Below are 17463 nucleotides of genomic sequence, written 5' to 3'. Positions count from 1 at the left end.
GTTCGGTGTTTAATAGATTTCGGTGACGGTGTCAATGCGCCCCCTAGTGGCAGGGTAATGAACATAATTTAAACTTCGAAAACTTAGACAACTCGTATCGTCATTTAGAGAACAAACTGTCTCATAACATAGAGCATACATGTGCCAAATTATATTTTAAAACCCATTTAAAAAAAAGTGTTACAGCTTAATTTATCAGTTTTATTGAAGTTTTAATTCTGAATTAATTAAAACCAGTAATTTTCATTTAAAATAAGTCAAAGATATGCAATATGCCTGAATATAAATGTATATTACCTAATGTTCCAAATGCTTTTTTTTTTTTTTTTTTTTACTTTTGGGTAAATAAAACCAACATTATCAAACCAGAATTACAGATTTTTATTAGGAACAAAACAAAATCCTAGCTAAGCTAAATGACCAGGACATATAATTTCATTCAGTGCAGAACCACAAGTAGCTCTATGATTCTGCAACTTTCTTAACATATTTTAACTGATAAACTATTTCACTGTTTTTTTTGTTTTTTGTTTCATACTTTTCTGGACCCACACTTATGGAGGACCAGTCCTGCCATAAATGTAATCCATTGTTGAAATAATAGCTTGAAATTGACATTAGTGAGTCATTAGGTGCACCATACTGATAAAAATGAGAAATGTAGGTAAAGACGGATACATTACTTAGATATAAATATACATATAATTTATTTTAACTGTTCTATTTTATCTCTGCTCTTTTATTCTTACAGCATTCCGGTAAAAAGCAAATGACCGAATCTTAATTGTTTCAATAAAGAATAGGAAAGACAGAGATAGAATTTTGAACAATTTTGAATTCTGACTTTCTTTCTCAGAATTCTGACTTTAATCTCAGAATTCTGGCTTTTTTCTTGGAATTCAGACTTTAATCTCCAAATTCAGACTTTAATCTCCGAATTCTGACTTTGATCTCAGAATTCAGACTTTTTTTCTAAGAAGTCTGACTTTAATCTCAGAATTCTGACTTTAATCTCGGAGTTCTGAATTTTTTCTCAGAATTCGGACTTTAATCCCAGAATTCTGATGTTTTTCTCAGAATTCTGACTTTAATCTCAGAGTTCTGAATTTTTTCTCAGAATTCTAGCTTTTTTCTCAGAATTCTGACTTTTTTCTCAGAATTCTGACTTTAATCTCGAAATTCTGAAATTGTTCTCATAATTCGGACTTTAATCTCAGAATTCTGACTTTCTTTCTCAGAATTCTGACTTTAATCTCAGAATTCTGGCTTTTTTTCTTGGAATTCAGACTTTAATCTCCAAATTCTGACTTTAATCTCAGAATTCTGACTTAAATCTCGGAGTTCTGACTTTTTTCTCAGAATTCTGACTTTGATCTCAGAATTCTGACTTTTTTCTCAGAATTTGCCCTAATTGTCCCCAATCCTCCTCCGTATGTAATTGAGTAATAAACATGAATACTTTTGACATCTCTTATCATAAATATGAAAAAGAGAGAAGATATATGAGAAGAGAGTTTGAAGACATTAAGGAGAAGGTTAATTTATTAGATATACTGAGGAAAAATTTAGGGAGTAAACACATACAATTATTCGATTTCTAAAGAAAACGAAATTATTCCATAGAATTTAATTATAGTAAGTATGTTTGTGAGTGAAGGAATGATATACAAAGATGTGCACAAATATGTTTATATTTTTAAGTGTGAATGTGTGAATGTATGTTTAGAAGAAGTTAGGGTAGAATGTATCAGGATCAATATTTACAGTTTTTCTGGATTGTTTACACACATTTCTGAAAACATGCCTCGTATTCTCAGAACTCTACACACAAATCCAACAAACACACACACAATGGGCAAAACCCTTCAATTCTCCTGCAAAATGAAACTTTACATTCAAAACAGTTTTATCTCTTCACAAAAGGCCATTTTGTGTTCAGATGACACACACAAACTATCATATGAACAGACAATTAAAAAAAGCATTTAAACACTGATGTGCTCAGTGTAAAACACCATTCTCCATTCATCATAATGACTTTTTGTTCAGTGTTACACTTACTACAGACATTAAATACATAAGTGCGTTGTAAAATATTTTAGAATATTGTTTTTATACTCAGAACACACAAATATACTGTAACAAACATGTTTTATTTTTCCCACAAAACAATGTACACAGTGTACATCCCAACTGACACAAAGTTGCACATACAGTGCAGAAGATTTTACTGTATACAGTTACAGTAATAATAAAAAAACAAAACAAAATAAACTATGCTGCATCCTCTCTTCTGTTTCGGTCTGGCCACAGCACCTCATCTACATCACAAGCAATGTTTTCCCTGGCCAAGCAGCGGGGGAAATATCGCCTAGCATGGCGAATCCAGCCATGAAAAGCATCAACTGCTATATCTCCACATGCGTCTTCCATAGCTTGGAAAAGGGGTATACGCGTTTCTGAATTTAGGTCGTACACTTTCCATCTCCAGGCAGAAAAAAATTCCTCAATAGGATTGAGGAATGGAGAATATGGAGGGAGATAAACAACTGAAAAGCGTGGGTGGTCAGTGAACCAGTTATGAACCAGAGCAGCCCGGTGGAAGCTTACGTTGTCCCAAATGACAACGTACCTGAGCTGCTCTGGGCCGTCTATCTGATCTGGTGGAATGAGTGTGTTGTGTAGGGTGTCCAGGAATGTGATCAGATGGGCAGTGTTGTAGGGGCCAAGGGTAGCATGGTGATGGATGATGCCATGGTCGGTCATCGCTGCACACATTGTGATGTTCCCTCCGCGCTGGCCAGGGACTTCAACAATGGCACGCTGGCCGATTATATTCCTTCCCCTCCTTCGTCTTTTTGTGAGGTTGAATCCAACCTCATCAATGAAGAAGAACTGGTGCTCCACTGCATCCACCTCCAGCTCAAGGACTCTCTGAAACACACATGACAATATCAGAAGTAGACATGGAGCGGTCTCTATTGTGAAGCACAATCATTATGATTACAATATAATAGAAAGAAATATGTATGATTTATACAATGTTGACAGTATGCATCAAAGGTGGGAATGTACTGTATAGGACGTACTTGCACATAGTTATATCGCAATTCTTTGACCCTTTCTGAATTGCGCTCAAATGGCACCCTGTAGACCTGCTTCATCCTCAGTTTATTTCTGTGCAAGACACGGTCCAGCGTTGATAAACTTACCCTATCAATATTTTGAAATATCTCATTGTTTTCTATTATTTTTCTTTGTATTTGCCGTAAGGTAATGGCATTATTTTCAAGAACCATGTTCATGATCTCTGTTTCCTGTTCAGGAGACAGAAGACGGCCCCGTCCACCTCTTGTTGGTAATCTTTCAGTTCTGCAATACAAAGAGTGCAATACTGTAAATACTGTGTAGGAATACATTTCCCAAATACTCGAAACACAATGTCCTACAGAACAGTCCACAGGTAATACTGTACTACTGTACTCATTGAGTACTGTATTGATATGCAGTACTGCAGTTTTGTAGTGAGAGTAGATTTCTTACCTATTCTCATTGCGGAAAGTCCGGATGATGGATGCTACAGTGTACCTGCTCAAATTTGGCTGTACTCTTTGCCCAGCCTCCCTCATTGTTAGGCCATGGTTGACCACATGGTCAACCAAAGTGGCTCGGATCTCATCAGAAATGATTGTCCTTGGCCTTCCTTGGCCTTCCTCGTCCTCGTCCTCCCCATCGTCCTCCTCTTACTCTCACTCCTCTGGCTCTGGCTCTGCCTCTGTTTACAACATTGGCCTCCATTGCTCCAAAACAGAAGAGCTCCCCTGTTGCCCTTTTATGCTAAAGCTCTGATTGCTGAGTGGAAACATGTGTGTTAGGTGTTTGCCCATATGAGGAGTCAGTGTGCATAGTAGGGAAATTAACTTTAGAGTTTTGAATAACAGTGTGTTCCTTGTGAAAACAAAAGATTTTCTTCATGACAATTGTGTGTAGAGTTTTGGAAAAAGTGTGTTTTAGAACTGCAATTTGAGTGTAAAGCAGGAATTGTGCTTGTAGTTTAGCAGAATTGGTTCAGGGGGTTGGTGCATGAGTTACATTTTGTGGTCATTGTGTTTCAAGTACCAATATTTGTGTGTAAACAATCGAGAAAAACTGTAAACCATCACGAACCACACTCCATACCAGTAAGTGGCGGTAATGCTACTAACAGTTTGTTGCCAACCGCCATAAAACTCGACAAGAAGAAGAAGAAGAAGACATCTCTTATCTTACTGTTCGTTTATTGTGAAATCTGGCTGAGGAGTGAAGTTTTCTTATGAAGGTAACAGAACGGAAGTCCGGTTAGGTAACGTGCTCTGTTAGCTCCGCCCCCTCATCTGTGTGGTTTAAAGGTCTGCGGTACCGCTAGCCTACAGTAAAGAGAAAAATAGAGAAATATTTAGAGTAATGGAGAAAAATATACCTCGATACAACGTTCAGTTGTATATTTATGACCTTTCCAGGGGAATGGCTCGCAACCTTAGTCCAATTATGTTAGGTAAGTCGGTTTGAAATAATAAGCAAGACCAAAATCGCCGAATGGAGACAAGTAATAGGAGCAAACGGTTGGGAGGAATAACGCCGTTAATTTAACTATAACTTGAGGTTTTGACATCTTTCCCGTGTAAATATGAAACAATTAAAAAATATTGAATGTTGTTTTGCTCTATGTCATCATTATGTCATCGGAACAGATAATTGTCATTGGTTTAAACGGGTTCAGAAACTGTCAAAATGGGCCTGCTGCCTCCTATCATCACCAACCGATCTCCTTGTCGTTGTTGCAGGTAAACAGCTGGATGGTATATGGTAAGTCTGCCTTCCTGAACTCTGGAACTATTGTTTCATAGCTTGGAATATCATCTACTGATTCTGGAGGCTTATGCAAAATCATCTTACTTAAAAAAAGGGTCATTTGCTATAACAAATCATTGTTGGTTGATCCTTCTCAGATATTTTCACACAGATGCAATGTTTCTGTATATTTTTGTGTGGAACTTAACCCTCTCAGGCTCAAATTAAGTTGTAGTTGCAGAAAAAAACCTGATATTTGGAGAAAAGGATCATATGAGGTAGTAATATACTACTAGAGAGAGACCTTCACATGCAATGAATTCTGGGATGTTGCAGATTTGCAACAGTGGCCAGGAGTGGTAAACTAACACTGAAGACTGAATCTGATATGAATGTTAACTTTATTTGAATGTCACAAACAAAAAATTAACAAAACAAAATTCGAAAAAAATAAATAAATAAATTCTCTCACAAAATTAGAGACAACTGTTTCTCAAACCTTTTCTCCACCGACATCTCAAAACCTCTTGAGAAGACCGTTTCTGTTAAACTGTTGCTCAAAATATAGGCAAACTAGAAGATAAAGCATGTAGCATCCATTGGTACCTGTTTGGGCAAACGTTGCGAATCCACAACATTGAAATCGAGATGCCTCTGGTGAAAAACCTAGAGGAGATAAAATCTACTAATTGGCATGTGTCTTATCTATACACATTCATGATTCATCTTATGTAGTATTGATTTCAAAATAATGGAAATTGGTAGTGATACTTACATGAAATTGGTGCTTAGAAAATCTGTTTTAGTGACACCAAGGACTCAGCCATGTTGAAAGTGAGTCAGCAGTGCTATCTGGTGAGCTGGGGAGAAACTGTTGCAAATGCACAACTAAGTCCTTCTGTTGTACTTCTGAGTAACAAAAGCTCTTAAAATATGGATGTGGAGTAATTAGCTAAGTGGCATTTAGCTGTTGCAAATCTGCAACATCTGACTGGAGAGGGTTAAATGATCATATAATTCTGTAATATGAGAAAACTTATTAATGGTTTTTCCAAAAAAGTATAAAAAAAAATGAGTGGACTTAGTTTCCAATTTTGAAGACGTTTTGCTTCCCATCAAGGAAGCTTTTTCAATTTAAAATGTCAGAAATAGCATTGAGTTCAAGGCTTTATAGAGTGGCCTTGTTTTGGCTTAGAAAACATGCAAATTGAAGCGGATGAACGGATCCACCCCTTAGAATGGGGAGTCGTTCTTTGTTAGCCTGCAACATCCAATACTGCTCTGTTAATGATTATAATATGCACAACACTTTGCTTTTGTTATATAGGGTGTTGATTATAATGGTTCAGCTCAGATTTCCACATTTTATTGAAGCCCCCCCCCCAAAAATAAAAAATAAAATAAAATAAAAGTAAGATGCCAAACCATTTAGTTGTCTGAAAAAACCTACTTCGCTTCTTCTGGTTTAGATTACTTTTTATGTATTTATTTATTTATACTTAAAACCATAAGACCTGTTTCTGCTGGATGTGCCTTGGATTTAGTTTGGTTGTTTTCTTGCAGGCACACAGCTATAGTTGCATATGGTGATGAATTCTTCTTCGGAGGGGAGGGCATCTCCAGCTGTTCACCGGTAAGATAGTTTTACTGTTAACTAGGAGCATCAGTAACTTATTAACCTATGTTTCCATTCTGTGTGTGGTGTTGAGAAGAATTAGAGTCGTAATCTAACCTAACCTTTGCTCTGTCTGTAGTTATAAACAACTTCAGAGAATTGATTGATTGATTTTTTTCCTAAGGAGTATTGACACATATCTGCCTCACTAAAAATGACACGGCCTCTTTGTCATTGACTAAAACTAATTTTTCATACACCAAAGAATAAATAAATCAACAGATTAAATAAATAAAAACTTTTTGAAACTTTAATAAATTTAAAGAATAAATCGGGAATAAATAATTACATTTATTTTTTTTATTTTGTATAAGTGCAATACTCTCTAATTAACTTTTCTGGGTCGCTTGTTTTATTTAATTCTTTATTTTATATTGTATAGTTTTAATTCTTTATTTTATTTTTCATAACTATGCTGATGTGTTGCCGTCAGAATGAGATTCACCTTTTGACTGTTTCTTTTTTTTTAGTCTTTCTGATCCTTGCATTGTCTAAATACCACCCATAAATCCAGCTTTTATATAAGATGAAGAGAGAATGGAAAACTTATTATTGTTTGTTTTGATTGTTGAACATGACCATTCCCTACTCTTGTGAATATTTCTATTCACGGTGATGATAAATAAACTCCTCCATAGCAACAAATTATTGATGTTTTCGTATCTAACAAAGTAGGTTTCAGTTTAACCCTGAAGTTGGATCAATGGGAGTTTTGTTCCCTTGGGATTTTTAGTTTTATCCATTTAATTTTGTTTTTTCTCTCTCCTAAGGGAGGGACTATGCTGGGGCCTCCAGATACGATTGTAGAGCTGGGCGAAACTGAAGTGACTGAAGAGATCTTTATGGACTATCTCTCCTCTCTTGGAGAAACCACATACAGGTCCTTAGGGCGTTTGTCCTCTCTTCCCCTCACACTGAAGCTATTTTTGTCTCACTAAAGACTTCGACTTCAGGACACAGAGTGCAGCTGACACAAATTGTACTTCTTTTTTGTTTTGTTTCTTGGTTTAGAGGTGAGAGGTATCGTCTGTTTGAGCACAACTGCAACACTTTCACCAACGAGGTGGCTCAGTTCCTGACTGGCAGGACCATTCCGTCTTACATCACAGACCTTCCATCAGAGGTCCTCTCCACGTAAGTGTTAAGCTCTGTTTTCGAAGTGGGCATGCAGTCTGTTACCAAACTTGTCTCAGTTTGACATGAATGATGATTCCTCTGGAGCAAACAAACAAATTCAATCAGGATGTACAAAGCTGATGGTTATTCTCATAGAACAAAATCAAAATGGTTTTGAAATGTCTTTTTATTAAATTTTATGTTTAGTCAGAAGCTCAGTCCCTGCTGGTACACAAGTTATACCACAGATTCATATTGGTCTGCTTCAGTGGCGGCTGGTGGAGTTTTCTCCAGGGGGGCTATAAATTCAAAATAGACGTATACCAAAAACCCATCAAACTTGTACTAAGTTATCACACCAGGATATTTAGATGAATACCAACAACAAAAAAAACATAATAAAAACAAAACATAACTTGATAAACATCTTTACATTTTGGACATAAATCTTGCCCTTCTGAGGCTTTGTGAAGACAAATCTGTGTTTTAAATGGTCCAATATGATGTCACAAACATAAAAAAACAAATGGAGAAGCATTTAGTCAGCTTTATACATATTCTTTTAATATATATATATAAACTATTTATTTTCTGACAGTATTTATGTGCAACTATGCAAATGAACAAACATCTAGAAAAAGTACACTATATTATATTATTTTCCATGTGAATCCCAGATTGTTCATTGCCTTTTCTACAAAGTGCTTTAACTCAGTCCTAGCTGTCTTAATCCATGCTGATCCTGATGATTGAAAAAGGAGGCAGCTAAAGCAGAATAAAGCTACATGCTGCTAACCAAGCCTTCTTCCTAAACCAGGTCCTGGAAAAAGACGTTTCTTGCGCCATTTCTTTCTCTCTATCTCTCCAATGCGTCTCCAACCCCCGCGTTCGACCTGTCAATCACCCACAAAACGTCTGCGCTGTGGCGGGAGGTGGTGAGCAAATACACTTCCTGTCAGCGCACCATAGCTGCGCCCCAAGCTCTCCTGTACCTTTATATTGCAGAAGACCTTCTGCGCATGTACAGCTTTTAACGAGAGTCAATGGGCAAAGATTTTTACGCCCCAGGGCGGAAATACGTCACCGATCCAACAAAAAATGTAATGTCGCTTTACTAGTCATTAAAGATTAAATATTTATCTTGCACATCTGAAAAATATGTAGAGATATATTTTATGTTTTAATTTAAAATTAAATAGAAAAAAAAACAAAACTTTTTTTTGTACGTCTTAATCATCTTATCGGGTCATTGGGAGTGGGACGGCGCCCTAGCGCCCTCTGTGGGCCAGCCGCCACTGGTCTGCTTCAATCTACAGTGAGAGGACTATATGATGTCAGGATTATGACAAAAGTGAACCATGAGCATAAATTGTGCGTCACGGGCAGCTTGGGGTTACCTATTTTCATTCACTAAAGGCTTAAATAATGCTTTAAGATTGTTTTATGCTACATGCGCACATCAAAGCATTTTTACTCCAAATTTGACCAGTTGTCCTGCCTCTATTTTTAACATATAATTATTATTAGTTTTGGCCAATGATGTCACCATCCAACCAGAGCCAGAGGCCAGTGCTGCTCTTGTTTCTGTAAAAAAAAAAAAAAAAAAAAAAAAAAAAAGGTATTGAATAACCCCCCCCCCCCTTTTTTTCTGCTTGTGATGCATAACATACACATGTGCTTCACTTTTGTCGTAATTTTGATGCCATACTACAGCAGAGGAAGAAGTAATCATACCGCTAAATTGATATAGAAAAAGAAAATGTGAATACTCATTCATCAGCAGATGGTTTCATGTGAACTAAAGCCTGAACTTTGAGAGGACGTCCCAAATCTGTTTATCTTTCTCCACATCTTACTTAACAAAGCAAGTTAAACACAAGTAGCACAGAGGTCCTCCTTTAATGAAAGGAGTAGTGGATGCAACTCAACAAAAAATTACCCTCGCTTACCCATATTCTGCTAATTGAGGTCTTAGCTTCCCTTCCACTAAACCGTTAATAAATAGGAGAAACTAGTGCTAAATGCTAAGATGACTGTTGCTCATGGTTACCAGATCGTACTGTTTCCAGCCTCAGCAAAATGTAAAAGCTGACTACTAACATTGCTTTAAGAAATCCAAATTGTTTTTACCTTTGTCTAGTATGTTAAAGTCCTCTCATATATTAAAAGATTTCATCATTTTTTATAATTGTAATTGCAACACATTTGTTACTAAGAAAAGCAGTGGAATGGGGACTTTTTTAAATATTTGATCTAAGATTGGAGCCAATTTATTAGGCCTTTTAACGGCTATATACAGTCTGAGCTTACTGCTGCATGGTTATAGCGTAGAACCACGGTCTTCTTGTTTGAAATTAGCTAATCCTGGTAGAGTCTGATAATGTTCCACTGAGTTTGATCCGCTGTCTGACATCTAAAACATGCAGAACACTTTGTTCTGACTCATGAGTCATGATTTCACTTCTTGGTTTTACCACTTTTGCTCTTCTTCCCTAGGAGGACTATATTTCTATTAATCAGCAGACCTAATTGACCTAAACAGAGATCTTTTTTTTGTGCCACAAATTTGACAAGAGCTCCCCAAAGGTCTGTAAGTTCTCCAGATGTGAGCATGTCTGTTAAAAATAGATCAACACTTATGCTCCTGGCTGCCGGCTCTGTTCAGACAGTGTGAACTGCTCTCATTTTAGCTGTAACAGTCTCTGTGGGATCTAGAAGTGCAATAGTGTAATCCTCATTTATTGGCAAGTAAAATTAGAAAAAACAGGAACGCTAATTGACAAAAGACAACATGGTTCAAGGTAAACGTTCATGATGGTGTGCAAACACATTACGTTGACATGATGGGGCTTTTTTAATCACCAAATTTCTGGGGGTTTTTTTTATGAGCCATCTGTCCTTTTTTGAGTACTTTTATGTAGAAATCGAAAAATTCTATAATTTTATTGCAGGTATTGGTCAGACTGTTGGTTTTAAATCCCAAAGATTAAAACAAGAGCAGTTTAAACTCTTGTCTGTATAAAAGAGTAATGGGTGGTCACTCACTTAAAGTACTTAACAATAGATCTTTATAAGGCTAAAAAAGGACTCTATCCTACAATTATTCTAATATTTATACTTTGTTAGCAGTCGCTTGTTTTCAGTTTTTGTCTAACTGTCATATCAAATCTCTTTCTCCCGTCTCCAGACCGTTCGGCCAAATCCTTCGACCAATCCTGGACTCCATTCACATCGCCCCTCCAGGAGGTAACGTCATCAACGGTGGAAGAAACCTCTAACCTGCTCAAAGTTCTCTAGGTTACTTTACTTGTTGTTGATCATGTTGAAATTTTGTTTCCTATTTTTGTTTCCCCTTCATTGGAAATGAAGGAACCCCTACTTAAGAAGGAAATAGTTTCGCATTGTATTAGATTTTACAGTGTATGGGTAACATGACACTAAATGCGACACCCTTTCCTAGTTCCGAGAGATATGTTGATTTTGCTGTTTCATTTTTATTCACCCATTCATAATTTGAGATCATTAAATATATTTTACCATCAGACAAAGATAACCAGAGTAAATAAAGTTTTTAAAGGATGATTTAATTTATGAAAAAAGCAATTAAGTTTGAGAAGGTAAACCTAAGTGTATTGCTGTGCCATCCTTGGAGGCACCACCTGTTTTTATTGCCATTTCTGATGAGGAGTCTTTTATGACAATCTTATTTGAAGAATTGTTTCAGCCTCAGAGAAAGGCTTTAAAGCAGATGTGTTAAACTTTATTATTCATAAAAAAGACTTGTTAAATACTAAAGTAGCTAGATTGTTAAATATAAATTGCAATGTTTTATATAATCTCCATCAAAAAATCAGATTAGTTGAAGGAGAGATCACTTTTGTTGAGATAAAATTATCATCTTCCTTTCCAAGTCACAAGGTTAGGAGAAAAGATTGGGAAGGTACGGTCCTATTTAGATGTAATGATAATGTAGTTAGTCTTTTAAAGAGTCAGGTTTGATAAAATGGGGCTTATGTCGTAATTCGTGGCTTTAGGAGTGAGTAGGCACATGGTGAGTGAGTAGGTTGGACATGTTATATTTCTCTGCTAAACCTAGATTAAATATATTTAAGTCTTATTTGAAAGTCCGTCCAGATATTCCTGCTTTATGTTCAAAGAGAAAAAGCTACCTTCCTGGGAAAAAAAGAAGCCATAAGCTGTACTAAACGCTAACTAGTTGGGGGAAATATTTAGTTTTGATTGTTCTCGGATTCCTTAACTCAAGGACTTCAAAAAAGAAGGAAAACAAAACAACAAAAGAAAAGATACCAAACCATAAAGATAGAGCATTCAAGCTAACCGGCATGTAGATGTGTTTTTACAAAATGACTGCAAAAGAGGTGACTAAAAGAGCTAGCAGGAGTAGCTTTTAAGGGGGGACCCATTATGGTGATGGAACAGCAAATAGAAATTTCATGGTTTCATTAACTGTATCATATCTAGTTATACCTGTCCAATAGCAGCCCAAGACCATCACCCTGTTAAGTTTTTAGTTCTTTATTCTAATATGAGGATGTACACCATCCAAAGGTTCCACTTTTGTCCATTAGTCCACATAATATTTACTCAAATATCTTTAGTATTATTAGTTTTTATTAAATGTGAGATGGCCCTTTCTTTTTAGTCCGCCATGGTTCTGATTCTACGGATGTGGCAGGGATGCTGCCTCAGTGTGATTGTTGAAATGGAAACAATGAAATATGAGTTAAAAAAATAACTTAATCAGAGAGCAGCAACATTTTTGCTTACTCTGGTTATCCTCGTCTGATATTAAAACATTTTAAACAATTTGAAACGTTTAGGTGGAACAAAAACGCAGAAATCTCTAAGGTAGGCAAAGACTTTTCCAAGCACTGCATATTTTATGATAAGAAATTATATTTATCAGTTAATGCAGTGAAAATATTTACACTTTAAAAAGTGTCTAATTTGCTCTCAATATAGATTTGAGAGTATAATATAATACAATCTATACCCTGTTTATTGTTGGTTTTGCACAAATGTAATGTTTATTTTCCAAGTGTTAAATTATATTTATGAATTGTATCACTGGAGTTTAACTTAAGATAAATGATGGTATTCATCATATTTGATGAACTAATTGCCGTCGATCTGAGAATGAATTCACATCAGTCACATTTCTGTGTTTGCATCTTTGTACATCTTTGTTAGACTTTGGATTTTATCCAGTCAATATTTCCTGTTTGTGTGTTGTTTTTTTTTGTGTATGTGTGTCTCCCAATATTTCCTTCTTCATACCCCATCTGTTCTGATTTACATTTTTCTGACACTCCCCAGTGTGAGAATCAAGAACTGTTTACTTTTACTTTTCAGCGTCGTTAAGCATTGATATAGTCACTATTCAAGTTGTTGCTAGATCCCACAACCAATTTATTGATTGGATTTGATCAGATCAGTTAAATATTGTCAGTTTGTGCTGCTCTTGAGGTGTGTAATGACTTTATATTATTGCTATTATTGTATTCAGAGTTTAACGTCAGCAGATTTCTCTTAAGCTGCTCTTTCAACAATAACTTAAGTCCTTTAACAGCCATCAGAGTGTGTCTGAACGACAGCACACCTCTGTGCCTTCATTCCCTGCAGCCTACAGTCTAGACTCTCTCAGCCTCCACACGGCTGTTGATGGTTAACAATGTTTTCTTATCTATCACAATCATCAATATTAATTGCAAATAAGGCAACGAGACTAGATATTTTATTGTATTTGTACTGTTTTTAGTACATTGCTGCACTAATTGCTTCCCACAGTAAAGAAATGTTAAATAAGCTCACATTGCAGCAGACTAATCTCATAATGGACAAAAATGTGAAAAATCAATAATTTTTTGTTTGTACACTTCCTAGGGGGTTGGGGGGATTGTAGTTATTGAAAATTGTGTTTTCAGACATGGTTTTTGATAGGATTTAGCACCAGGGGATGATGGTTGATTTAGGTAGAAGGTTGATTTTGTATCCAGTTGGCCCTCTCCATCTTTATTTGACCAAACATTCGTTATTATTAAAAACTAACATTAACTCTGTGTCCACTTTTTGGCAGAGGTCACCAGAGCAAACTCTTTTTTATTTAAATGATTCATAGACTTTTGGCAAGCCCACAGTGACGCAAATAATCCATGGAGCTTAGCAGTGGGTACCCGGTACTTTCCTGCATATTCAATTCACTTCAGTTTATTTATATAGCGCCAATTCACAAGACCTGTCATCTCAAGGCACTTTACAATTCAACCAGATCAAACTGATTCAAAGTTTTCTATCTAAGAAAAAACAGTTGTTTGCATCGACTTATTGACTTGAAAACAATCCCTCACACTAAGCATGTTTGTAGTCACAGCGGAGAGGAAAAACCCCAGAAACCCCAAGTAGAACCAGATTCGGTGTGCTGAGGCTTACTGGGGTTTAAGGAGACAGAAGGAGACATACAGAAAGAAGCAGAGATACAAAAGGCAACTGTAAGCCAGCTCCACAGGTGGCCCCGTCCGGAAAACACACAGCCAGACAAGCTCTGAGCCAGCTCCCATGCCAGAGGATGACAGCGTGCACATCCATACAGTAATAGTGAGAGAAACAGGATTACACTGAAAAAAAAACCAGGCCAATCTTGAACATCTATAAATAAAGGTGTTGATGGCAGCAGCACAGCTGATATTTCTCTCCAGGATGGTGTCACAGCCAAACAGTAGGAAACCAGATGATGCTACTATGCGAAAAAGCAGAGAGAGCATAGCCTTAGAGATTGAACAAATACTGCAGAGTGGGAGAATAGAGATAGAATGATGAAATGGGGTCCATGTCCTCCAGCAGTCAAAGCCTATAGCAGCATAACTATAGAGATAGCTCAGGATAACCTGAGCCCCCTCTAACTATTAAGCTTTAAAAAAAAGGAAAGTTTTAAGCTTACCTTAAAAAAGTAGACAGAGTGCTTGCTAAAAACGTGTTTTTCACACATACTGTTGTAATTTTCAAATGATTCATAGTTATATCCAATATATATATTATTAATATCCTAGTATTATTAGTTTTTATTAAATGTGAAAGAAGCTTTCTTTAGTCCGCCATGGTTCGATTCTGGATGTGGCAGGATGCTGCCTCATGGATTGTTGAAATGGAAACAATGAAATATGGGTTAGAAAAATGAACTTATATCAGAGAGCAGCAACTTTTTCTACTGGTTATCCTGTCTGACTATTAAAACATTTTACAAATTTGACGTTTAGGTGGAACAAAAACGCAGAATATCATGAAGAAAGTAGTGCAAAGACTTTTCCAAGCACTGCATATTTTATGATAAGAAATTATATTTATCAGTTAATGCAGTGAAAATATTTACACTTTAAAAAGTGTCTAATTTGCTCTCAATATAGATTTGAGAGTATAATATAATACAATCTATACCCTGTTTATTGTTGGTTTTGCACAAATGTAATGTTTATTTTCCAAGTGTTAAATTATATTTATGAATTGTATCACTGGAGTTTAACTTAAGATAAATGATGGTATTCATCATATTTGATGAACTAATTGCCGTCGATCTGAGAATGAATTCACATCAGTCACATTTCTGTGTTTGCATCTTTGTACATCTTTGTTAGACTTTGGATTTTATCCAGTCAATATTTCCTGTTTGTGTGTTGTTTTTTTTTGTGTATGTGTGTCTCCCAATATTTCCTTCTTCATACCCCATCTGTTCTGATTTACATTTTTCTGACACTCCCCAGTGTGAGAATCAAGAACTGTTTACTTTTACTTTTCAGCGTCGTTAAGCATTGATATAGTCACTATTCAAGTTGTTGCTAGATCCCACAACCAATTTATTGATTGGATTTGATCAGATCAGTTAAATATTGTCAGTTTGTGCTGCTCTTGAGGTGTGTAATGACTTTATATTATTGCTATTATTGTATTCAGAGTTTAACGTCAGCAAATTTCTCTTAAGCTGCTCTTTCAACAATAACTTAAGTCCTTTAACAGCCATCAGAGTGTGTCTGAACGACAGCACACCTCTGTGCCTTCATTCCCTGCAGCCTACAGTCTAGACTCTCTCAGCCTCCACACGGCTGTTGATGGTTAACAATGTTTTCTTATCTATCACAATCATCAATATTAATTGCAAATAAGGCAACGAGACTAGATATTTTATTGTATTTGTACTGTTTTTAGTACATCGCTGCACTAATTGCTTCCCACAGTAAAGAAATGTTAAATAAGCTCACATTGCAGCAGACTAATCTCATAATGGACAAAAATGTGAAAAATCAATAATTTTTTGTTTGTACACTTCCTAGGGGGTTGGGGGGATTGTAGTTATTGAAAATTGTGTTTTCAGACATGGTTTTTGATAGGATTTAGCACCAGGGGATGATGGTTGATTTAGGTAGAAGGTTGATTTTGTATCCAGTTGGCCCTCTCCATCTTTATTTGACCAAACATTCGTTATTATTAAAAACTAACATTAACTCTGTGTCCACTTTTTGGCAGAGGTCACCAGAGCAAACTCTTTTTTATTTAAATGATTCATAGACTTTTGGCAAGCCCACAGTGACGCAAATAATCCATGGAGCTTAGCAGTGGGTACCCGGTACTTTCCTGCATATTCAATTCACTTCAGTTTATTTATATAGCGCCAATTCACAAGACCTGTCATCTCAAGGCACTTTACAATTCAACCAGATCAAACTGATTCAAAGTTTTCTATCTAAGAAAAAACAGTTGTTTGCATCGACTTATTGACTTGAAAACAATCCCTCACACTAAGCATGTTTGTAGTCACAGCGGAGAGGAAAAACCCCAGAAACCTCAAGTAGAACCAGATTCGGTGTGCTGAGGCTTACTGGGGTTTAAGGAGACAGAAGGAGACATACAGAAAGAAGCAGAGATACAAAAGGCAACTGTAAGCCAGCTCCACAGGTGGCCCCGTCCGGAAAACACACAGCCAGACAAGCTCTGAGCCAGCTCCCATGCCAGAGGATGACAGCGTGCACATCCATACAGTAATAGTGAGAGAAACAGGATTACACTGAAAAAAAAACCAGGCCAATCTTGAACATCTATAAATAAAGGTGTTGATGGCAGCAGCACAGCTGATATTTCTCTCCAGGATGGTGTCACAGCCAAACAGTAGGAAACCAGATGATGCTACTATGCGAAAAAGCAGAGAGAGCATAGCCTTAGAGATTGAACAAATACTGCAGAGTGGGAGAATAGAGATAGAATGATGAAATGGGGTCCCTATGTCCTCCAGCAGTCAAAGCCTATAGCAGCATAACTATAGAGATAGCTCAGGATAACCTGAGCCACTCTAACTATTAAGCTTTAACAAAAAGGAAAGTTTTAAGCTTACCCTTAAAAAAGTAGACAGAGTGTCTGCTAAAAACTGGTTCAACACATACTGTTGTAATTTTCAATCATTCAGTAAGGTTATATCACAAATATATATATTATTATATCCACATCTTTACATTTTTAAAAGTGGAAAAGAAGGCGCATTTCCTTGCAGGCCTCTAAAATCACCTAAAGGAGCGGAGAAAATGCCAATATACAACCCTACTAATTACAGTCCTGCTCATTATGGCAAGTATTCATCCAACCTTGTCGACCTCGCTTACTGTTTTTTACCTCTTTAATCATCGCCCTGACCCAGAATATAAATACTTTGTCATTTACAGACTTTCAAGACCAACACACAACCTGTCCTACCTGACTGCATTTGCTTATCTTTCCCTCTTTTTGTTTCTGTGCAGTGATCATTGATAAGACGTAAAACATAGAATAAGAAAATGCTTTAG

General features: G+C 36.4%; 2 protein-coding genes across 3 annotated transcripts; one reads left to right on the top strand and one right to left on the bottom strand.

Annotated features, from left to right (window-relative positions):
- Nucleotides 1-1786: 1786 nt before the first annotated feature.
- Nucleotides 1787-3698, bottom strand: LOC119780338. Its single transcript, XM_038280356.1, has 3 exons — nt 3544-3698; nt 3090-3372; nt 1787-2934 (listed from the first exon to the last, which is right to left on the bottom strand). Exons 1-3 carry the CDS (start codon nt 3627-3629, stop codon nt 2275-2277), a joined length of 1029 nt encoding a protein of 342 aa, XP_038136284.1. The 5' UTR covers nt 3630-3698; the 3' UTR covers nt 1787-2274.
- A 644-nt stretch (nt 3699-4342) lies between these two features.
- desi1a (desumoylating isopeptidase 1a) lies at nt 4343-11928 on the top strand. Of its 2 annotated transcripts, none has more exons than XM_038280361.1 (6): nt 4343-4534; nt 4731-4845; nt 6394-6463; nt 7276-7385; nt 7517-7639; nt 10809-11928. In XM_038280361.1, the coding sequence occupies exons 1-6, from the start codon at nt 4444-4446 to the stop codon at nt 10897-10899; spliced, it is 600 nt and encodes a 199-aa protein (XP_038136289.1). In that variant the 5' UTR covers nt 4343-4443; the 3' UTR covers nt 10900-11928. The 2 variants fall into 2 exon arrangements, with proteins under 2 accessions (XP_038136289.1, XP_038136290.1); XM_038280362.1 differs by having other exon boundaries at nt 4344-4534; nt 4824-4845.
- The last annotated feature ends 5535 nt before the right edge of the window (nt 11929-17463 follow it).

This window comes from Cyprinodon tularosa, unplaced genomic scaffold (assembly GCF_016077235.1).
Source record: "Cyprinodon tularosa strain WSP-4 unplaced genomic scaffold, ASM1607723v1 ctg159, whole genome shotgun sequence".
Lineage (NCBI taxonomy): Eukaryota > Metazoa > Chordata > Actinopteri > Cyprinodontiformes > Cyprinodontidae > Cyprinodon > Cyprinodon tularosa.
This window is presented reverse-complemented; position numbering and strand designations above follow the sequence as displayed.

Bases quoted from the DNA above. Each gene is read 5' to 3' on its own strand.
- LOC119780338 (XM_038280356.1), bottom strand. From the start codon at position 3,629: ATGAGGGAGGCTGGGCAAAGAGTACAGCCAAATTTGAGCAGGTACACT. The intron at 3,373-3,543 runs GTAAGAAATCTA...TTTGTATTGCAG, and splicing joins ACTTTCCGCAATGAGAATAG to AACTGAAAGATTACCAACAA. The intron at 2,935-3,089 runs GTACGTCCTATA...TGTGTGTTTCAG, and splicing joins TGCGATATAACTATGTGCAA to AGAGTCCTTGAGCTGGAGGT.
- desi1a (XM_038280361.1), top strand. From the start codon at position 4,444: ATGGAGAAAAATATACCTCGATACAACGTTCAGTTGTATATTTATGAC. The intron at 4,846-6,393 runs GTAAGTCTGCCT...GTTTTCTTGCAG, and splicing joins AAACAGCTGGATGGTATATG to GCACACAGCTATAGTTGCAT. The intron at 7,640-10,808 runs GTAAGTGTTAAG...TCCCGTCTCCAG, and splicing joins CCATCAGAGGTCCTCTCCAC to ACCGTTCGGCCAAATCCTTC.